General features: G+C 54.3%; 2 protein-coding genes across 5 annotated transcripts in view; one reads left to right on the top strand and one right to left on the bottom strand.

Annotated features, from left to right (window-relative positions):
- The first annotated feature begins 1,999 nt into the window (after positions 1–1,999).
- LTB4R (leukotriene B4 receptor) lies at positions 2,000–4,175 on the top strand. Its single transcript, XM_032856260.1, has 2 exons — positions 2,000–2,394; positions 2,999–4,175. Exons 1-2 carry the CDS (start codon positions 2,214–2,216, stop codon positions 4,051–4,053), a joined length of 1,236 nt encoding a protein of 411 aa, XP_032712151.1. The 5' UTR covers positions 2,000–2,213; the 3' UTR covers positions 4,054–4,175.
- Positions 4,176–5,785: 1,610 nt separating this feature from the next.
- ADCY4 (adenylate cyclase 4) overlaps positions 5,786–20,526 on the bottom strand; it is a 16,023-nt gene continuing 1,282 nt past the window's right edge. For 2 of the 4 annotated variants that reach the window (XM_032856257.1, XM_032856256.1), the window contains exons 3-25: positions 19,356–19,553; positions 19,108–19,269; positions 18,325–18,474; positions 17,518–17,666; positions 17,329–17,440; positions 16,505–16,632; positions 16,192–16,350; positions 15,800–15,932; positions 15,424–15,597; positions 12,538–12,581; positions 12,317–12,403; positions 12,044–12,113; positions 11,603–11,700; positions 10,575–10,932; positions 9,857–9,967; positions 9,412–9,596; positions 9,171–9,255; positions 8,557–8,715; positions 7,128–7,274; positions 6,739–6,846; positions 6,532–6,646; positions 6,078–6,202; positions 5,786–5,993 (exon numbers count right to left, since the gene is read on the bottom strand). In XM_032856257.1, coding sequence (XP_032712148.1) covers positions 5,841–5,993; positions 6,078–6,202; positions 6,532–6,646; positions 6,739–6,846; positions 7,128–7,274; positions 8,557–8,715; positions 9,171–9,255; positions 9,412–9,596; positions 9,857–9,967; positions 10,575–10,932; positions 11,603–11,700; positions 12,044–12,113; positions 12,317–12,403; positions 12,538–12,581; positions 15,424–15,597; positions 15,800–15,932; positions 16,192–16,350; positions 16,505–16,632; positions 17,329–17,440; positions 17,518–17,666; positions 18,325–18,474; positions 19,108–19,269; positions 19,356–19,553 — 3,210 coding nt within the window. In that variant the 3' untranslated portion in view covers positions 5,786–5,840. Of the gene's footprint in view, positions 5,994–6,077; positions 6,203–6,531; positions 6,647–6,738; positions 6,847–7,127; positions 7,275–8,556; positions 8,716–9,170; positions 9,256–9,411; positions 9,597–9,856; positions 9,968–10,574; positions 10,933–11,602; positions 11,701–12,043; positions 12,114–12,316; positions 12,404–12,537; positions 12,582–15,423; positions 15,598–15,799; positions 15,933–16,191; positions 16,351–16,504; positions 16,633–17,328; positions 17,441–17,517; positions 17,680–18,324; positions 18,475–19,107; positions 19,270–19,355; positions 19,554–20,526 lie in introns of those variants that run through there. The other 2 variants (XM_032856258.1, XM_032856259.1) reach the window with 2 other exon arrangements.

The following is a 20,526-nucleotide window of genomic DNA, read 5'->3' as shown; positions in this document are numbered from 1 at the left end:
AGGACCCCAGGAGACTGCACATGCTCACCCTGGGGACGTTTGAGGCCTAGGGCTGAGCAGGTATGGGGAATGGTGTGGATGGCTGGAGGACAGGAATTTTTCAAGGAGGCACTCCCCTTCTTTGTCTTTTTTTCTCTCTGCCAAATCTTGACTCCCCCAAGAACTCAGCACTCTCTAATACTTCTTCGCCCCCATCTTTGGGAGTCTTTCCATCTCTAGGTCCCGAAGCTGTTTTGGATCCAGACGCTTTTGGGTTTGGAGAGGTAGGATAGGATTCATTTTTAGAGGGTGTCCACATGCACACACATGTGGTCACTAGATTGACCAACTCATCAGGTTAGCCCAAGACTTTCCCAGTTTTAGTGCTGAAAGCCTCTTGTCCTGGTCCCCTCAGTCCCTGGCAAACATCACTGGCTGGTTACCTGAGTGCTGCCTCGGACCGTCACCCCAGGTTCTGCTTTAGTCACTGTTTACACCACCCAGGCAGAGGTCAAGAAATAGCTAAGGAAATTCGGTCCTCAGGGTCACGCCAGGGCCACCCAAACTGGGGCGGGGTGGAGCTCTGGATGTGGGGGTCAGGAAGTACGCTTAGAGTAGCTAGTCTGGGGTGGAGAAAAAAAGGCCATTGAGAGACATGGAGGTGGGGAGTAGTGTGGGACAGGAGGCAAAGACAGCTCAGCTTCTATCAGATGGAGCCTCTGGTTGACCCTGGAGCCGTGAGTCAGAACCTCCCCAGACATGGACAGCAGGGGCTTCTTCCGGCTCTCATGTGCAGGGGCAGAGGCTCCCTAACTTCCTCTCTTCCAAAGTCCCCGTCTCACAACTGTGATCAGAAGGCCCTTCCTCAACCCTGCCTTCCTGCTGCGGTTTTAGCCCATTTCTTTGCATCACATCCTCTGCCTCACAGCTACTGGGTCGGCTCTGCACCGGGCTTTCCTCAAAGCAGAGAAAGTGGGCTTGCTGCGAAGGGTAAAGGACCTCCATGACCACCATCACAGGCCGCATCTTTCCTGACAAGTGACAGAGTTGGCAGGGAAGCAGGAAGGCTCACAATCAGATTGAAGGAAAGATGTTTCGGATGTTAACCCCTGCAGGAGAGGTCAAAGCGGGAGACTGCCCTCCCTCCAGGAAGGGAGAAGAGTGACCATTTGGGGGGGCTGTTCCTCCTTGCACATTCCTGGTTTCCCCTCCTGGCAGGGCAGGTGTGAGGCATCACTGCCACTACCTCCTCTCCCTCTGCTCAGCCTCTACTTTTTCTGTGTGTCTAAGGTGGGACCAGACAGCCAACCATGGGAAGGTAGGAAAGAGGTGCTGCTGACCTCTTTGACCAGTGCCCAGATCTTAAATCCAGATTCATGTGGCAGGGAAGCCACATGGGCAAGTGTAAGGCAAGTGGCTGGGGAAGGGGGCAGAATCTGAAATTCTGTGGGATACTAAGGAGATCCTTTGGACTTCAGCTTCTGCCAAAGGGAAGGGAGAACTGACTGACCTAGAGCTGAAGCAACCGCTTTAAATGAGGGAATAGATGCAGGTGCTGGAGGAGGGCCTTCCCCCTCCAACTCCATTCATGGCTTGAACCCAAGCCAAAGACAGGATGCTGTTCTCTTTAAGCCCTGATGTTACCTAAACCCAAACCCATAACTTAGCCACAGGTCTAACCTACACTTCCTATTAACCTAAAAATCTACATTATTTACACAGTGGTATAAAGATACCCATAGGGGCACCTGGGTGGCTTAGTGGGTTAAAACCTCTGCCTTCAGCTCAGGTCATGGTCTCAGGGTCCTGGGATCAAGCCCTGCATCGGGCTCTCTGCTCAGCGGGGAGCCTGCTTCTTCCTGCCTGCCTCTCTGCCTACTTGTAATCTCTATCAAATAAATAAATAAAATCTTTAATAAATAAATAAATAAAGATACCCATATTCTGGCCTCTCAGTCTGAGCCCATTTCCCTTCTTGGGCGTCCCTCCCTCCTTCTCCTGTATGACAGTTTAGTACTCTATCCAACTCTCTAGTCTAGACCTGCATCTGAGGCCACACCCCAACCTACTCACTCCCCTCACCCCTTTCCTCTCACTGCAACTTCCTGGGCTCTTCTCATCTGGTCCTACCCCTGAGGAGTCTTCCTCCCTACTAGGCTCTTCTGGAACACGAAGACTATTCTCCTCCACCCCACAGTGAAGGGAGGGATAGGACTTTCAGCCCCACCCTCAGCATGATGTGTCTTCCCCCTCCTCTGCTTCTTGGTACTTCCTCTCTGGCAGACTTAGCTGACAGCAACCAGACCGGGGGCTGGGGACCCTGGAACAGGGGCAGGTCTGGGAATAGGCTACGCCACTCTGCCCCAGCCTTGAGATTGGCAACAGCTTCCCACCGGTACCCGGCAAAGCCTGGAAGTAAGTATCCTAGGGGTAGGGGAGGTATGAGGCAGGATACAACCGTGAGAGAAGGTGCAAAGGAATTTCCAAAGAAGGCCTGAGCAGTGGTTAAAAGGACGGGGGAGGACTTGTTCTTGTCTCGTAGCCTCAGACTCCTCCCCATCCCCGTTCTTCCTGGTGGGCCCTGGGCAGCTCTGGAGAGAGTTGGTCAGTGACTGGAGGAAGTCAGTGGGACTGAGGGGGCTAAGGGCCTGGCAGGTGACAGAGAAATTAGGCTTTTGAGGGGTGCAGCTTTGATAAGGAAGGTTCCCATCCCCCATGTGGTTCTGGGTCTCACAAGGGAAGGAGGCAGAAAGGGTATGAAAGTACTGCTGCTGCTGTTGCTCCATATTTTGCAATTGGGTCCGTGGGCAGGAAGAAGCCCCATGATCCAGTTAGAAAACCAGTCTTTGTGCTCTGCCAGGTCCCCTGAAGACAGGTCCGTTGATGAAGTGCTGAAGGCAATATATCGTAGAGGTGCATCTGCCTCTGCTGATTTTGGAGATGGACTAGAGTACTCAGGCTAGGTGTCAGGAAACGTTGGTTCCCTACCCTCATGCCTGTGTTCGCCCTCACCCTCCAGGTCCTCGCAGTGGCCACGGACCCTACATCTTGGGCAGTACCTCCTCACTAGGGGTCATGTTCATCGTTCCGTTGACTATCATCCTACTGTCAGTGGCGCTGGCTGTGGGGCTTCCAGGCAACAGCTTTGTGGTGTGGAGCATCCTGGTAAAGATGCGGAAGCGCTCTGTCACTGCCTTGTTGGTGCTGAACCTGGCCTTGGCAGACTTGGCTGTATTGCTTACTGCCCCCTTTTTCCTCTACTCTGTGGCCCAGGGCGCATGGGGTTTTGGACTGTTTGGCTGCCGCCTGTTTCACTATACCTGCGGAGTCAGCATGTACGCCAGCGTCCTGCTGATCACGGCCATGAGTCTGGACCGCTCGCTGGCAGTCGCCCTCCCCTTCGTGTCCCAGAAGGTTCGTACCAAGGCCGTTGCCTGGTGGGTGCTAGCAAGCATCTGGGTGATGTCCTTTCTGCTGGCCATACCTGTCATTATGTACCGCAACGTGAGCTTGAGACAGGACAACCAGACCCGCTGCTTCCCAACGTACTCCAGCGAGCGAGCCAAGGCATTCCATCTGCTCTTCGAGGCCCTCACTGGCTTCCTGCTGCCCTTCCTGGTGGTGGTGGCCAGCTACTCGGACATTAGGCGCCGGCTGCAGGCCCGGCGCTTCCGCCGCAGCCGCCGCACGGGCCGCCTGGTGGTGCTCATCATCCTGGCCTTCGTCGCCTTCTGGCTGCCCTACCACCTGGTGAACCTAGTCGACGCGGGCCGGGTGCTGGCCGGCAGGGGCGCGGCGCCCGTGGGAGACCCACTGTTCCTGGCGCGCCACGTGTTCATCGCGCTGGCTTTCCTGAGCAGTAGCGTGAACCCGGTGCTGTATGCGTGCGCCGGCGGCGGACTTCTGCGCTCGGCCGGCGTGGGCTTCATCGCCAAGCTGTTGGAGGGCACCGGCTCTGAGGCGTCCAGCACCCGCCGCAGGGGCACCCTGGGCCAGACGGTGAGGGGCGCCCCCGCCCCTTCCGAGGCTGGCCCCTCTGGGAGCCTCGCCGACTCCATCGACGCTCTCCAGTGAAGCGAACTGAGCTAGCCCTGGGGGTTGCTGGTGGTGGTGGCGCTGCTGCTGGTAGAAGGACGCTGGCGGTCCTCGCGGCAGAATGTTCCCCACATTGGCCTGACCCAGTTTACCTCGAGGAGAAGGAGGAGTAGAACGGGAGTGGGGTGGAGCGGAAGAGGGAGGGGAGGGGCGGGGCGGGGCAGGTAAGGGCAGAGTGAAAGCCTGGAGCCGCTTTGAGATTAAAACTGCTATCACGTTGGGTCAGCCCTGTGTGGGGCACGTGCATTAGGGGCAAGAGGGATGCTCCTGGCACTCTTAGCGGAGGGGGTCCTTCTCAACAGGTGAAAGGCACATCCTTTAGTTTCCCGTGATTTTCAGTTTGGAAAGGGACACAAAGGCACAGAAACCAGAATCCCCTCTCCTCCCACATTCCGAGGCTCTGCAGATCATCCTTGGAACTACACAGGGCTACAGAGCCCTGAAGGAGCTAACCAAGGAAGACCACCCATGAGGGCCCATCAGCCCAGACTCCCTGAATCAGCGGGTGTTCTAAGTACACTCAGCCCTGCTGTGGGACTTCTACCCTGAAGCTTGTGATGGGTATCACTGTTACCATGACTCCAACTTCCTGCTACTCATCTTTGTCCTTTCAGTGGGCAATGTTCTAGGGGACTTCCCTCCGTTTTCCAAAGAGGTCTCACTTGAAAACAAACTCATCAGATCTCAGTCCGTGGAATTCTGCACATCAGCTTTCTGCCATTACCCAAAATACACTCTGATGCCCTCCGTAACCCTGGTCATTCTTAGGAAATTAAGATTCCTGTAAGTGAGAGAGTTAAGTCTTTCTTCCTGAGTGATGACTGTTGTTTTAGAGAGCCTGAGACTGGTTCTGTTCCAACTGCAATTTAGGAAGATGGTAGAAGTGGCAGCAGTGTACTTTCGTAATCTCTCCTGTAAAGAAAGAACTAGGAGAAAAACCAAGAATCCATGTGTAACATCTGTAACAAACCTAGGATGTCAAGGTATTGCTCACAGACTCCAAATATGAGCAAGGAGGAATGAACCAGGGATACTTCAAGACCCATCTAAATCAGCACCTGCAGAAGGAAGCTAGAGGGTATCTGAGGGACCTGAGAACAAGAGAAGCCCCAAACTGTCTACATGTCTTGGCTGGAAAGCATGGGTCAATTTGACAACAGGGAGGGACCCAACAGATCATTTCCCAGACCTCTAGTGCCCATGCTGTCTTGGAAGCACAGAGTAGATGTTTATTTAGTGTTTATTGAATGAATAAAGATCAAATGACATTTTCCTAGCCAATATTTGTGGGTGGGAAACAGGAAAAGACAAATCCTTATTTTGAGCCATGTGGCTAAAATTCTTTATGCTTCCAAGGTGTACAAAATGCTGGAATCAGGCAGGGAGACCGAGGCAGTCCTCTTCCTGAGCTTGTGAAGAATCACTCCTTTCTAATACACTCATGATCATACTCGTGTATGGACACTCAGTTTAGCTTGGGAAGAAGCATCCTGCTGAGAGGCAAGGTGTTCTGTAGCTATACCAGGAGCTGCTGCTGCTGCTTCTTTTTTAATAGATAGAGGAGAGAAAGAAGGGGCAGAGGGAGAGAGAGAATCTTAAACAGGCTCCATACTCAGTGCTGAGCCCAATGTGGGGCTCAATCTCACCACCTTGAGATCATGACCTGAGCCGAGATCAAGAGTTGGACACTCAACCCACTGAGCCAGCCAGGTGCCCCCGGAGTCTTTTTATTGAAGATCTTAGAATAGAGAGGATGGGTGGGGGTCTCAGGCTAGGGTGGCTGAGGGAGGGCCAGTTCGTGTCAAATCTGTGTTCAGGAAGTAGGTGCAGAGCTGCCCTTTGCCTTTGACCTTGATGATGCCCCGGCTGTAGCACGTATAGCCTAAGGACTGCAACACCCGGGCTGTCTCTTCAGTCACCTGTGATTGAAAGGGTGTGAGCCTGGAGTGTGGGGGTAGCCCTATCCCCTCCCCCAACCCTGTGCCTCCAATGTGCCTCCTCACTTGGATCTTGCCCAGGACTCCTGTACTCTCCATGCGGCTTGCAACGTTCACCGTGTTGCCCCAGATGTCATACTGAGGCTTCTGGGCCCCAATCACTCCAGCAACTACAGGTCCATGGTTCAACCCTGACAAGAGGTATGGTAAAGAGGGGCCCTGGGAGGTGGTGGGGGGAAGATTTGAGGAGGGAGAGAGGAGAAGGAAGCTCCAGGACTTATGGTGAAGGACCTGGAGATCTCAGAAGAAAGGAGAATGGGTCTGGAGGTATGTGGCTTAGGGAAGGGGTAGCTGACCCCCAGAGATCCTGGCCCAGCAGCTTCATGCTCTGCCTCCAGGGATGAGGCTGGAGGGGGTCCAGGGATGAGATGGAGAGTAGCTAACAAATGACTTGGGGGAGGAAGAGTCTAAGAAGGTGAAGAGGAAGTCCCAGACTGGCCCAGCAAGAGAGGGCCCTCACCCACACGCAGGCGGAAGTTGTTGAATGAGTGCTTATTGATGACATCCAGCTTTGATCCAAGGGCCACTGCAAACTCCACCATGGTGCCCAGGTGGCTGCAGCTTCGCTCAGCATCCTAGCAATGGGCCGGTCCACCAGGATGGGGCAGTGAGGGCCCAGCAGTGCAAGCCCAGAGAGGGGCTGGTAGGCGAGGAAGGGAGGTTGTACCTGCTGTGTGTCCTGTCCAGAGGTGGCATTTAAGCCTGTGGCTGCCATGTAGGTGCTGCCGATGGTTTTGATCTTCTCCACCCCACTAAACTTGGGCTTTGAGAGCAGCTGTACAGAAAGGAGGTTGTGTCCCCAGTCTTTCTTACTCCCTCCCTCCTCCATCTCAGAAGCCCAGTCCCAGGCCTTTAGAGACAAAGGACCAGGTTGGGGGGTCAGGGAGTGTGGCAGGAGGGAGACTGTATCATGGGAAGAGTCGCTGGAGAGCTGGGGATCAGAGGAGCGGCAGGGCCAGGGAGAGGAGCATGGGCCCCTGGCCGGAGAGCAAGTGGGCAGGAGGGACTGGTGGGAAATTCTAGCACCCAGGACTGGGGGACCCTTGGAGCTGTCACCTCATCAAAATCTGCAATGATCTCATTGAGCAGCCGCAGACACTCTAGACCCTCGTGGTTGATGTTGGATTCAGAGTAAAATTCCTTGAAGTCTGGAACTGAGGCGAACAGGACACAGACACACTCGTAGGATTGGTGGTAGAGGTCCTGGAGGGTGGGAGGCTGGGATGAGGGAGCAAGCCACATTCTCCCCCCTGTGGGTCTGCATGGGCCCCCTTCCCTGTGTCCATACTCTTACTCCTCTATTTAAGAAGGATTGGAAAAGAGGGAGAGGGATAGGGCCAGGTTACCCTGGATGTGTGACTCGGTAGTCAAAGATTGAGTCTCATTATCATTCCAGGAGAGATAGGGGTTTGGAGTCAGGGTCACCTCATAGCAATGTGAGAGGTGCCTCTTCAAGAACTGGGATCATATCAGTAGGAACTGTCTTTCTGTCCTATCTTACTGCTCATGGGTATTAAGCCAGTTAACTCAATTTACAAAGATAGCTTCTAATTTGGAAGATAAAATAATAGGGGAAATGTGACAAAGGAAAAATAAAAGTAAGACAGGAAAGATGGAATCCTATTCGAAGTTGGTTCACAAAAGGGGTGACACGAAGTCCTTGTCAGTCCTAGGTTCTGGCTCTGGGCTTTCTAGCAGCCTGTGTGAAGACAGAAACAGGAACAGTTACAAGAGTCCCAGTATAAATAAGAGTAGCGGAAGTAGATCTACTGCCAACTTTGAGTGCAGAGAGGAACTGGTGGGGGCATAAAGCTGTGAATAGACCCTGACATGTTTCTTTTAACATTCCTCAAGACAGGCCAACAGTATCTCCATAGCAGACAGGGAGAAGTTCAGGCAGTACAGGCCAAATGGCGCTAACATGTGGGTGACCTTCTCTGATGGTCTGACTAGAGAGCATTTGAGGATGGAGATTAACATCTACCAATGGAAATTCCTGTGGTAGGAAAGTTCTGAGTATGTGATGTCTGATATGGTTGCCATTGGCCATAAGCAGCTCTTAGACACTTGAAATGTGGCCAGTGAGGCTAAGGCCCTGAATGTTCCATTTTAATTAACTTAAATGTAAATGGCCCCACATGGCTACTGGCTACCATCCTGGATAGTGCAGGTCCAGAGGGCTGGGTGTATGTTCTCCATACATCTCCCATCAACACTCGAAGAAGCTTCTGGAAGGTATGAAGTGGCCATGGGTTGGAGAAGACACTCCTTCTAAGTAAGTACTTGGAACGCAGAGGTTCTGTGCTGAGCAGACTAAGCCTAAGAGCTTATGAAAACAGAGGCACCTACCTGACAGGGACAGGGACCCGGGCGGCCACCCAACCCAATGTGGGGGAGTCCAGAGATGATGGGCCGAGGGCCAAGATTTTCATCCAAAATTAGTTCCTGTGGCATCTGGGGCTCAGAAGTCAGGGGTGGGAATCACCTCATTGCGCCGGTTCTGGCCGATGAACTGGGGGGCCACGTGTGCGGGGAGCACATTCTCTAGCAGCAGCCGAGTCAGGTTCTCCATTGTTTCTGTCTCCTCCTGCTCCTGCCGCAGCTTCTTCTTCCACAGAAAATCCAGGCGGCAGTAATACTCGTTCTGGCAAGGTCACCAGGGGCCCAAGTGGAGACACGGTGCAGGGGGAGCCTCAGCTCCTGAGTGTTCACCCCCCACCGACTCCATGATGCCTCAAACCATACCACTCCCCAATCTAGAGAGAAGGCCTAAGGGCTGACTACCCTGGGGAGGCTACCTTGGAACTAGATTCAAACTAGACAGACTTGGCAGCAGATTTTTTTCTCATGGGTGGTTTTCTTGGACTTGGGGTGGGAGGGACGAGGGAGGGAGAATTTGAGGGCACCTCCCTTGGGGAGTGAAGGAGAAAGAAAGGGAGCAGGAAGGTTCACTTAGAAGCTTCCGGTGGACACACTATTTGGGCTCAACCCTGAAGATGTAAGATTGAGGGAAAGGGTGAGAGAGACCAAGCCACAAATAAGGGGACCCCGCCTCCCCCTTTAAAGAGAAGCTCTGTTGGGTTGAGCTGGGTGACTTACCTGCCGAGCCAGGACAAGGAGGGTGAAGAAGAAGATGAAGAAGGAGACAGCTCCCATGAGTTTGGGCTCCTTCAGCACCCCTGGCCTGAGGAGGCCATGGATCAGGGTTGCCCCTTGCCCTGCCCCTTCCCGATGGCCTCCTCCCTACCCCCAGTGCCACGTAACCCTTAGCCACCCTCCCCCTTTCAGGTCAGTGAGGCGAGGACAGCTTTGGGCACCTCTGTTCCGTGGCGATGCGCACCTGGAGTCCAAGGGATCTGGATAGAGGCGGGCGATAAGGCAGTCGGACAACCAGGCATGGGAGTGCAGGAAGAGGGAGCAGGAGGCCCCCAGCCACAGCAGGAGCAGCAGCAACTTCAGCTCAAAGCTCATGTGCAGAAAGAGGGAGCAGGACAGGAACCCCAGCACGCAGCAGTGCATAGAGTACTGTGGGGCGGGGTGGGGCTGTCAAGGGGTGGGGCATATGCCACATGCCGGGGTGGGAGAATATTTCAGGGCTCCTGTCCCACCGTTCCCAGGGGCCAGGTCTTATCTGGGGACAAGGAATATCATACACACAAACACACACCAAATGTGTTTTATATCCATCCCAATTCACAGGATGGAATGTTTTTCAACTAAAGGGGCAGCAGACGGGCAAAGGCAGGCTCCAAATAAAGTGATTCAGGGCTGTGAGGAACACTCACCGGGACACTGATGAGAGGCAGAGACCCAGGGAGCTCCCAGGAGAGGTTGAAAGCCACGGAGGACACATTGGGAGCCCGGGAAGGGCAGTTTGATGCTGCCGGTAGGAAGAACTGCAAAAGGAGGTAAAGAGCTGCAGTGGGCAGGCAGCTCCTGGGGCCCAGCGGTGGCTTGTGCTGGGTTTCGGCTGACCTAGGGATGAGGGCCAGACTCCTCCAAAGGGGGAGGTCCTGCCATTTCTGACTGGTGGGGGAGCCTTAGCGCTGGGGTCCTTGCTGGGCAGTCTGGGATGGGAGGAGAGGGTGTCCTGAGTGCTAGTCTGCCAGTGGAGCCACTGTGTGATCTCTTGCCAGCCACTTAACCTCTCTGGGCCTCAGCTTCCTCTTCTGTGACTTGGCTAGGGCGTGATTCCTAAGGTGTCTTTCAGGGATAGAATTCTGTAAGTTCTGAAAAATCTGCTAGACTCAGCTACAAAATCATAGTGAGTGAGCTAAACAGCGAATATCTGCCTACACAGAAAAGATAGGAAGGATGTCCACCAGAGAGCTATGAACAATTATACAGGTGGCAGATTAATTTTTTTCTTTATACTGCATCCAACATTGCCAGAAACCCCTGGCCTCAGTGCAGCTGCTCTCCCAAATCCAGGGGTCCCCACTCAGCCTCTAATGGGTCCAACAGGCCCTGACGGGGCTGCCTGGGGCCCCCTCTTGCCCTCACCAGGCTGGTAATAGCCATAACAAAAACGAGGAGGATGGTGGCAGTGCCCAGGGCAACTCGCAGTCCGGGCCGGGTGGCCACCAAGCCAGACAGTGTGGGAAGCCAGTGTAGCATCTTGGGGCCTTTCAAGACACACTTCTGTGGAAGGAGCACAAGAACCTTAGCCATGTGGCTGGGGTACCCCACCTCAGGCCAGGTCGTGGTAAGGGCCCAGCTCACCACTTCCACCCCCCCGGCCCAGCTCACCACTTCCACCCCCCCAGCCCACCTCACCGTCAGGTGCTCTGAGAAGCAGACGAAGAGGAGGAGGAGGAAGAGAAGGAAGGTGATGCTATAGGTGATGGCCAGAGCTGGGGGCCTAAAGGGAGACAAGAGTGAGTGAGGCCTTGAAGGGTCAGAAGATGCTCTGTGTGCTGGGAGGGTGCTGTGCACCCTGGCTGGGAGATGTGGGGAGGAACAGTCCTGGGGATCTGAACTGGCCCCTGCTGGGGTCTGCGCTGATAAAAGGCATTGCATGCCAACGATCCAGGAAAGCTGAGGGGGTGTAGGGCGGTGGTGGGGTGGGGCAGGAACAGTACTGGAAGGCGGCAAGGGGCTCACGAGGGGCCGAGGCTGCATTAAGCCAGTCTCTGAGCCTTCAGGCCAAAGCTCTTCCACCTGGCTGCGTTTTAGACAAGTCCTTGCAGCCCCTCCCAGCCATGGGCTAAAAATGAGGACCTGCTTCCTAGGCTCATCAGCTATGAGATTTGGGCTTCTCAATGAAACAGAACCTGTTTCATGGAAAAGTGATCAGGACCCAGAGATAGGCATGTGAAAGTGCTCAGATTACGTAGACAGTCCACAGGATGTGTGATAGTAAAAATGAAGGCTGTGATTATCACTGCTTCCCCAGAATACATACTTCCTCTGTGGCTCCGCGTCTGAAGCCAAAGGGAAGTAGGTAAAGGAAGAAAGCGTGGGTCAAGGATCAGCAGGAGCCTGGTGGTCTGTGTCCGAGACTCAGGGCCACCCTTGCCTGGGGCACTCACCTGTTGGTCACCAGCATCTGGATGATGAAATTGGAGAGGAAGACCAGGAAGGTGCAGGCTGCATAGTATTTGAAGGCGGGGAGGGCAGAGAGTCGATACTGGAAGGACAGGGGTCAGTGTGGCAGCAGGAGTGACCAGGGCTGCCCGTAACCTTGGCAGTGTCCACTGCAGGCAAGGAGCAGGTATCCCATCCTCCCATTCAGTCTCAGGTAGCTGCTATGGCTCTCCTAGGAGCCGGCCTCTTCCCTCCCATCCCCACCTAGTAATCCAATCTATAGGGTTACCTCCATTTGGAGAGAGGCACAAGTCCCTCAACCTAGAATCACAAACTGAGCAGACCTGAGGGATGAGGTATGACCATGGGGCTTGCCAGCTCTCCAAGGCCAGAAAGGCCTTGGAACTAAGGCTAGAAAATTCTCCACTGCCGCCCCCCACACCCACCTCTTTCTCCAGCTCCTTCTCTCTGAAGTACAGTGTCAGTGGGCTGAAGTCCTTTGACTGCTTCCATTGTCTGGCGGGAGGTGGGGGGCAGTGAGCCCCAGAGAGGAAAGGGCAGGGCAAGGCGGGTGGGGGGCCGTGGTGGCCAGATGTGTGTTTTCCTGGGCTGGAGCAGGGAAGCTGCTCCCTTCCTGCTGGGTCATCAGGGGAACACACCCGTTTGCTACCTGGGGGCCCAGCTCCACACCCCTCCCAGCTGCCTTCTGTTCTCCATACTTCTGAGAGTTGAGCTGTTCGATGACTTGGAAGAACTTGGCATCCCCAGTATCCAGGTCTTCATCTAGTCCCCGGGGGGTACGGCTCCTGCACAGTGAGAGCCCAGCCTGTCACCACAGGAGACCCTCCACAGCATGTGGGCAAAGCAGGAGCAGCCCCCCTAGGGAGGATGGAGGCAGGTCTCAGACAGCACTCAGACAGAGATGCTGGGGCCTCCTCACCGGTCCAGGCTCCACTGGGGGCTGAAGGAGGCAAGGGCCTTCTCCTGTTGGGAGAACACAGGGGAGGGGGAGATGAGGCAATGCTGAGCATCCCTGAAGCCTCTCTAGGGTGAGGCATTCCATATCTATACATGTCCTTGGCCTTGAGCATCTGATGTGTTTCCCCTGCTTCTGATGACTTCCTCTTTCCATCAAATCCCACCTACCCTTAAGGGAAGGGTCAAACCACATTTATTCCTTAAAGGTTCTTCCGGACTCTTCAGACACCCAGGGTTCTTATGCTCTTATTTCCTCAGTTTCTACCACTTAATGAGACAACCCTGTAGGTTTGAGGGATGGTCGTCTTCCCTAGGGACTAACCAAATCCCAAAGGCGGAGACTTGCCTATCCCCCCAGCATGCCCAAAGATCCTTGTTGGTTTAAATTGAGGGACAATGCCAAACATTCTGACTCCCTTGTGGTCAGGCTGAGCTGGGGCGTGGTGGGAGCAGAAAACAAAAAACCTAGAAGGAAGGGAAGGAGGAAGGAAAAAACCAAACCTGGTCACACTCATTCTTTTCCGCAGTAAAAGGAAGGCATGCTGTGTGCAAAGAATCAAAAGCAAGCAGACAAGTAAAGCCCCAAGAAAGAGAGCGAAGCACAGCAGCCACTGCCCAGGGCCAGATGTCTGGGGATCATTCTTTCCTGCTCCCCTGGCTCAAGTGAAGGCAGCAGTGTCACAGGGGGCCACATTGTCCCCACAGACCCAAACCTGGCATATAGGAGAGGGATAGGGGAGGAGAAGGGAGATTAAAAGGGATGTTCTAGGTAGGAGCCCATCTATGCATCTCGGTCTGAGCCTACCTTTTTTTTTTTTTTTTTAATTTTTTTTTTTTAAGATTTTTTATTTATTTATTTGACAGACAGAGATCACAAGTAGACAGAGAGGCAGGCAGAGAGAGAGGGAGAAGCAGGCTTCCTGCTGAGCAGAGAGCCCGATGCGGGGCTCGATCCCAGGACCCTGGGATCATGACCTGAGCCGAAGGCAGAGGCTTGAACCCACTGAGCCACCCAGGCGCCCCTAAGCCTACCTTTTTTCAAACTACCTTGCTCAATGCCTATATGTTATTCGAAGGCAGGGAAAACATTTTATTCATTTCTGTCTTCTCAAGAACTAGCTTAGCGCCTGCCACATGGTAAGTGGTTTAAGATTGTGTAAGGATGGGGGCCCCTAGGTGGCTCAGTGGGTTAAAGCCTCTGCTTTCGGCTCAGGTCATGATCCCAGGGTTCTGGGATCGAGCCCCACATCGGGCTCTCTGCTCAGCAAGGAACCTGCTTTCCTTCCTCTCTCTCTGCCTGCCTCTCTGCCTACCTGTGATCTCTGTCAAATAAATTAAAAAAATAATAATAAAATTAAAAAAAGATTGTGTAAGGATGGATGGATGGATAGATGGTTGGATGGATGGATGGTATATACTAGTATCAACCGTGTGCCAACACCCCAGAGGTTCCCATTGTAAGGGTAAGCTGATGTGATTCTCAGGTTTTCTGACATCTGACTGAGGGCTTGGCACTTCAGGGGGTGGGAAGTGAATTTCTGGGCTGGTGAAGTCCTGACTTGGGAGATACCCTTGAATTAGGGGTTCCTACCTCTCTACCCTGACACTTCTTAGCCTGCACACTAGTGGGTCTTGGGGAGGTGTGGCGTGGGTTCTGGGGGGCATCTCACCACAGGTATTACACCCAACACTGTCTCACAGTCCCTGGGCTCCCATCAAAGCCCACCCTCTACTCTATCTCCCCCTGGGGGGCTTCATCCTGCAGGGGTCAGAAGGGTCTTGGATTCTTTCTTCCTCTCCCTCCTGCCCACTAAGCCCTTCTGGCCCTTCCCCTACTCTATGTTAAGGCTCAGTATTAGGTATTCTCCTGAACCACTGCTGCCAAGCTTCCCCCTGCCCCCACCCCACTCCACAGTGCTCACTGATCTCTGGCCTGCTTTCCTGCTGGGTGGGTGGGGTGGGGAGATAGAACACAGAAAGGGTACTCTGAAGTCATCCCACATACCCAACTGGGTCTACCCAGTAGAGAAGATTCTAAGCAGAAGATATGCAGAAAGGTGGCTGGGAAAGTTTGGGGAAGATCAGGTGAAGTGGAGGAGAGCAGGTTGAGGAAGCTATTCCTGGGGCAAGCCTTTGGGGACATGCCCTCAGTCCCTGCAAGAGAGGGTTCTGGCACTTGTTACCAAGCATCAACCCTGAGAGCCAGCTAGTCAGGGAGATAAAGGCTCCTGCATCAGCTAGTGGGTCACCGATGAGCTGAGGGGGACACGCACAGGATCAACCAGTAATCCACCATCCCCTGGTGTCCTCTCTTCCCTCTCTCCCTGACCCCTGCCTGCTCAGGATGACTTCCTTCAAGGCCATGTGAGATTTTCATTGTCACCTCATTTTATCCTCACACCAATGCTGGAGAGTGGGACAAGAACCGATTTGCCCGCACCTTCCCAGTCCTAGTGAGGATGAAAAGAGAGGGTCCAATCTCAGGAATGGAGTTGGACAGAGACATTTCCCAGTGGGAATGGCTGTAAGCACTGGCTTCAGACCCAGGATGAGTGTGGGCTATACCTCTGTGGTACTGATGGAAGGGGGTTCCCGAGTGGAGGCTGGGGAACAATGGACATAGTGTCTATAGGATTTTGTATCTCAGGTGAGCTCAGAGGGCAGAGATCTTTGCCCTTTCTTTGGAAGGAAGGGCAAGGAAAGGCCTGAACCAGGGCCTGGGGCAACCAGACAGTTCAGGGCCTCGGGATGTTATCAAGTGACTCACTGGTGGTGAGGAGAGGAAAGTCGGAAGGGGTGGTGAGGGTGGGGTTATTAAGTGCTAGGGCTCAGATGGAGATGCACTTACCGGGAGAGGGGTAGAGGTGGACACAGGGCTCTCTAGGTGGCTCAGGTGGGCAAAAGGCTTGGCCGCGCCCCAGGACTCCAGGTAGCGCGTCATCAACAGTGATGGACGCATCTTGGGGCCCTCGAGAGAGGACAGCAGCCCTCCTGCAGTGCCCTTCTCATCCTCCTCCTCAGCCTGGGGCATATGAGAGCTGAGAGTCAAGATCACAAATGCGTTCTACATTCTCCCCACACCCCTTAGAAGGTTGGCTCTCCTCCCTGCTGATGCACACACTGGAATCCAGGAATTCAATGTTTGGCATAGGAGAAGAGATCAGGCCTGTCAGCTGTGGGTGGTTAGTATGGGCCAGCCCATGGGGTCCAGGCTGGGCTTTTACCCGGGGATCGATGACGAGGTAGGTGGGCTCCCCTAGCTCCCGAAGATATGGGTCCCGGTGTTCCATGGATACATCCTCCACAGCGTAGGCCCCTGCTAGCAAGGCCAGGGTAGCCCCTGTAATATGCACTCGTCTGGAAAGAGGGGTCAGTGAGAGTCAGGAGGGAGGGCCTGCAAACCTCTCATTTTTTTCCCAGGGTCCTTCCTGGAGGTCTGACCTTAAACAAGGCCCTGTGCTCCCAGAGGTGTCTCCCAGCACCCCTCCCTGCACATTAGGATCTCCCTGAGCCCCAGGTAGGATTGTGCTCATTTTAGGGAACTATGAATAGGATGGCAGCACATGCGAGGCCTGGCTGGTTTCTTCCTGTGGCCTCCTGCAGCCCCACGTCTCACCCTGGCACGCCACCCGCCTCCATGTGGTTAGCCAGCGTGACATCATGGGACCAGACGTCATACTGCCACTTCTGCAGCCCGATGACTCCACAGAGCACGCTGCCCGAATGCACGCCCACACGCATGTTGATGTCCACGCCAGTGGCTGCGCGGAGTTTCCTGAGCAGGGTATGCAGGGGACAGTCTGAACACTACCTTCGGCACCTATGCATGCCATACACCTCCCTCTCTCCAAGAGGTCCTCCAGTACCCTGCCTGCTCCTCCCCCACATCCATCCCTGGGTAGCCCTCCTGCCCGCCCACCTGAGCTGACCTGATGGCCCGGCACATGTCCAGTCCCATGCGCACGCAGTTGATGGCGTGGTCGGGCAGGGAAAGTGGGAGCCCAGAGACACAGTAGTAACAGTCTCCCAGAATCTTGATCCGCATGCATTCATGCTCCTGGGAGTGTGTGTGTGTACAGAGGGAGGAGGGGCACCTGGTTAGAGGTCAGAGGAGGCACGAGGGGGCTGGGACAAGTGGGAGCAAATGGTATTCCTGAACAACTTCTGAGGTTGGAAGTCTCTGAGTCAGATCTAGGGATTCCCTTAACTTGATATGGGGCTGGCTGAGGTTGGTGGCTCTCCCCCAGCTTTGGCACGTGTAGGGTGTATTCAGATTTGAGCACATGAGTGTGGCCTCAAGACTGCAGTTTTCTGGGGGAGACCCAAGATTAGGTTTGTTGGGGGGGCATCCCTGGGGTCTGAACAGGAGGCAGTGCTGGCCTGGACTGATGTTGCATGAGGCAGAGACTTCCCTTGGAAAATCTAAGATTAAAACATCTGAAAACCTCTCTAGATTTGGTTGTAGTGTCCAGAGACCCCCTACACTGAGGGCTTGAGCATATTTAGGGGTGTTGTCATTGGGGCATTTGTGGGGCATTGTTGAGAATTCTCTCCAGGTTTGAGGTGTGTGGTGAACAGCTCCATACCTGGGGTTGTTTGAAAGGGTTTCCTAGTTCCATTGGAATATCTGCCATTAGAATACATGGGCTCTGAAATGGGACTGGGATCGTAGGTGGCAGGAGTTTCCCTTGTAAAGGGTTCTCCAGGGTGGGCATTTGAAGGTCCCTGGGTAGGGAGGGAGGTCCCCTCTGACCTTGGCAATCTGGTCGAACTTGCCAAAGAGCTCGTTGAGCATGAGCACCAACTCCTTAGGGGAGCACTCACTGGCCAGCCGTGTGAAGCCCACGATGTCAGCATACAGCACACTGGCAGGGCAGAAGGTGTCGGTGGGGCAAAGATCTCAGCCCATCCCACCTTCCCCTCTGGCCATCCTCTCTCATACCTGACTCCCTGGTGCCTCTTGACATAGAGGCTGTGGAAGTTGTTGGTGCTCTCTGGCCGTGACCCCTGTCCAGCCTGAAGCCGTGCCATGATCTCTGCCTTCATCTCTCGGGCCAAGTAGGCAGGAAGGATGGACAAGAGTAGGTGTTCCTAGAGGAGATCACTATGAACAACCAGCTTCTTGAAACCTAAGGCCAGCCTCCCAACAATCTAGGAGCTCACCCACTTCCCCAGCTCCACTAGTGTGCCCCAGAGTACTCCCCCAGGTCCTCCCCATCACATAGAGCTGGGCTTCAGCACCCCATCCTGCACTAAGGGACTAATCACCTTTAGGGACTGAACTCCCAGCACCAATGCCAGAATTAAAGTTCTTCATTTAGTATCATAAAAGTGCTTTTACAGGGTGCCTGGATGGCTCAGTGGTTTAAGCCTCTGCCTTCGGCTCAGGTCATGTTCTCAGGGTCCTGAGATCGAGTCCCCGCATCCAGCTCTCTGCTCAGCAGGGAACCTGCTTCCCTGTCCCCTGCCTGCTCTCTGCCTACTTGTGATCTTTCTCTCTCTGTCAAATAAATAAAATCTTAAAAAAAAAAAAAGGAGTAATGTTAAAAAGAAAAACTGCTTTTACAAGCTTCAGGGGTTTTGAGACTTAACTCTCCAAGGTGGGTGGTAGCCACGTTTTACAAAGGAGGAGAGAAAAGGGCAAGTAGCTTGCCCAAAGTCATTCGCCTTGCAAAGGAGCCCCCTTGTGTGATATAAACAACTCCTTTCTCAAACCCTGGTCCCGCCTAGCCTCCCAGGCCCAGCATACCTGGTGCTTCTTCTCAGTGTCCAGCCTCCGGCGCGAGTGGAGGGACCGAAGGGCCTCCCGGAACGTGGCGCGGAGCGCGCGCTCCATCAGTGCCTTGTGATAGGCTCCAGCCACGTTCCCGCACAAGAACAACACGGCGTTTGCTGCCAGCTGGGGGAGAGGATCAGCCTTAGAGGGTGCTGGCCGCAGGTGGTGGGGCAGTGGTTACGCGTGCAGCTGGAGTTTCTCCAAGAGGGTTGAGGAGGACTCACAGTTTGAGACTTAAGTATTTCCAGGCAATCGGTGCCACACTGCCATGCCCGTAGGGGGCGCTTTCCCGGCCCCAGTATCCCTGCTCTAGACTCAGTTGTGCACCAAAGAGGCCTCCTAGGTCTAGAAACCCTTGCACACAGGTTTCCTCTGCCTGGAATACCACCCCACCATCTAAGCCCCTCCGCGGCCCCCGAGCACAAAACCACTCAAGCTCCAATTTTTACATTCTCTCTGAAGGTTCTGTCATTCAAATCTGTCCCCACAACTCTGGTCCCCTGGTGAAGTCCCTTCCCCGTGGGCCCAGAGGCGTCTTCTAGTGTCTGCATCCTCTGGCTGCAGTGATGTACCAGCTCCCTGAGGGCACCGTCTGGGGCTATGGGTCTGTATTCTGTGCTTAGTGTGGCGCCCTGCCGTGGAGTCGCAGCTGGGCGAGCGGTCGGCGCATGCTCAGAGGAACCAATGGCGGCCAGTAGAACCAGTCCTGCGCACCGCCCGGCCCCTGGGTGCATCCTGTGCTACGTGCATTCTCACCTGGGGCAGCAGCGGCGGCCGGGAGTCCGGCTGAGGCCCAAGGTACAGCCCAAGGACCAGCAGGTGGGACAGTGATGAGGCAAGGCCCGCAGCTGTGGCATCCCGCATGCCCAAGGGCAACATGGCATACACCGTGAAGATGATGAAGAGAAAAAAGGACACCTGGGGAAGCAGAGGCACCGGAAGCTGCTGGCTGCTCTTGGCCTGGGTGTGCTCCTGCTCCCTGCTCCACCTGCCGCTCTTCTCACCTGGTCCCAGGCGCTCACCAGGCCCCCAGTGAACAGGAAGCCGTGGCCTAGCCCAAGTAGCGCTGCCCACACGAGGACCGATAGGGGACGTGTCCAGCGCTGCAGTCGTTGCTCACGGGAAGCCAGGCCCAGGAGAAGCGAGAAGCCACCCAGTGCACACAGCACAGTGGTCAGGAAGCCCGGGTCTGAAACTAGATCCTGTGGGGCGGGGGTGCTTGTGGAAAGGCTGGAGTGCGCAGGTTGGGGAGCTCCTCCAAGCTGAAGAGCAGGCAGCCCCCCAGGCTGCTTCGGAAAGTGTCTTTAACTCAAGTCAGAAAAGGAGACAGGGCATTTGGGTCGGCCATTCAGATTATCTTGAACCATAGGAAGTTGCCAAGAATCTGTTTTTAATCTACAGAGCCTGCTATCTCATATGATTCAACCTAATATCTCACTGGCACCCGGATGGGGAAGGCTTGGGCCATCTACCCAGAGTCTACCCATATGGCGCATTTGTGAATCCGGGACCTTTCTGAGCCTGTTTTCTTTCTTTCTTCTTTTTTTTTTTTTTTAAAGATTTTATTTATGTATTTGACAGACAGAGATCACAAGTAGGCAGAGAGGCAGGCAGAGAGAGGAGGAAGCAGGCTCTCCACAGAGCAGAGGGCCCCATGCGGGGCTCGATCCCAGGACCCCAAGATCATGACCCGAGCCAAAGGCCGAGGCTTTAACCCACTGAGCCACCCAGGCGCCCCCTGTGCCTGTTTTCTTATCTGTCAGGTCGGAATTAGAATACCATCCTCGGGTCCGCATGCAAGTGAAAAATCCTACCTCATGGAACACTTAGGAATGAGTGTATCCAAATCTGGCCAATTTGCTTAAGGAGATTTCCTTCCCTGGGCACAGGTCTGGAAGCAGCCCCTCCCAGCCCCAAGAACCTCCCTGGCAGGGGTGGGGGTTCAGGGGGGAGCCCTACACTTTCACCACCCACCTCTGGACGTGGACCTCCTGCCCTGTCCCTGTCCTGTGTCTCCACCTCTTTCTGGACTTCCAGGTGGCCCAGCAAGAACTGGTCAGTTTAGTGGCTTCTGCAGCTTACCTCCAAAAAGTGAAAAGAAAACTTGGAGCAAGATATTTCCAGAAATGGAATTGAAGACACCCTTTCTCAAAAAAAAAAAAAAAAAAAAGAAAA

Source organism: Lontra canadensis, unplaced genomic scaffold (genome assembly GCF_010015895.1).
Source record: "Lontra canadensis isolate GAN:19392208 unplaced genomic scaffold, GSC_riverotter_1.0 scaffold12, whole genome shotgun sequence".
Classification (NCBI taxonomy): domain Eukaryota; kingdom Metazoa; phylum Chordata; class Mammalia; order Carnivora; family Mustelidae; genus Lontra; species Lontra canadensis.
Note: the sequence above shows the minus strand (reverse complement) of the source record. Positions and strands in the feature narration are given on the sequence as shown.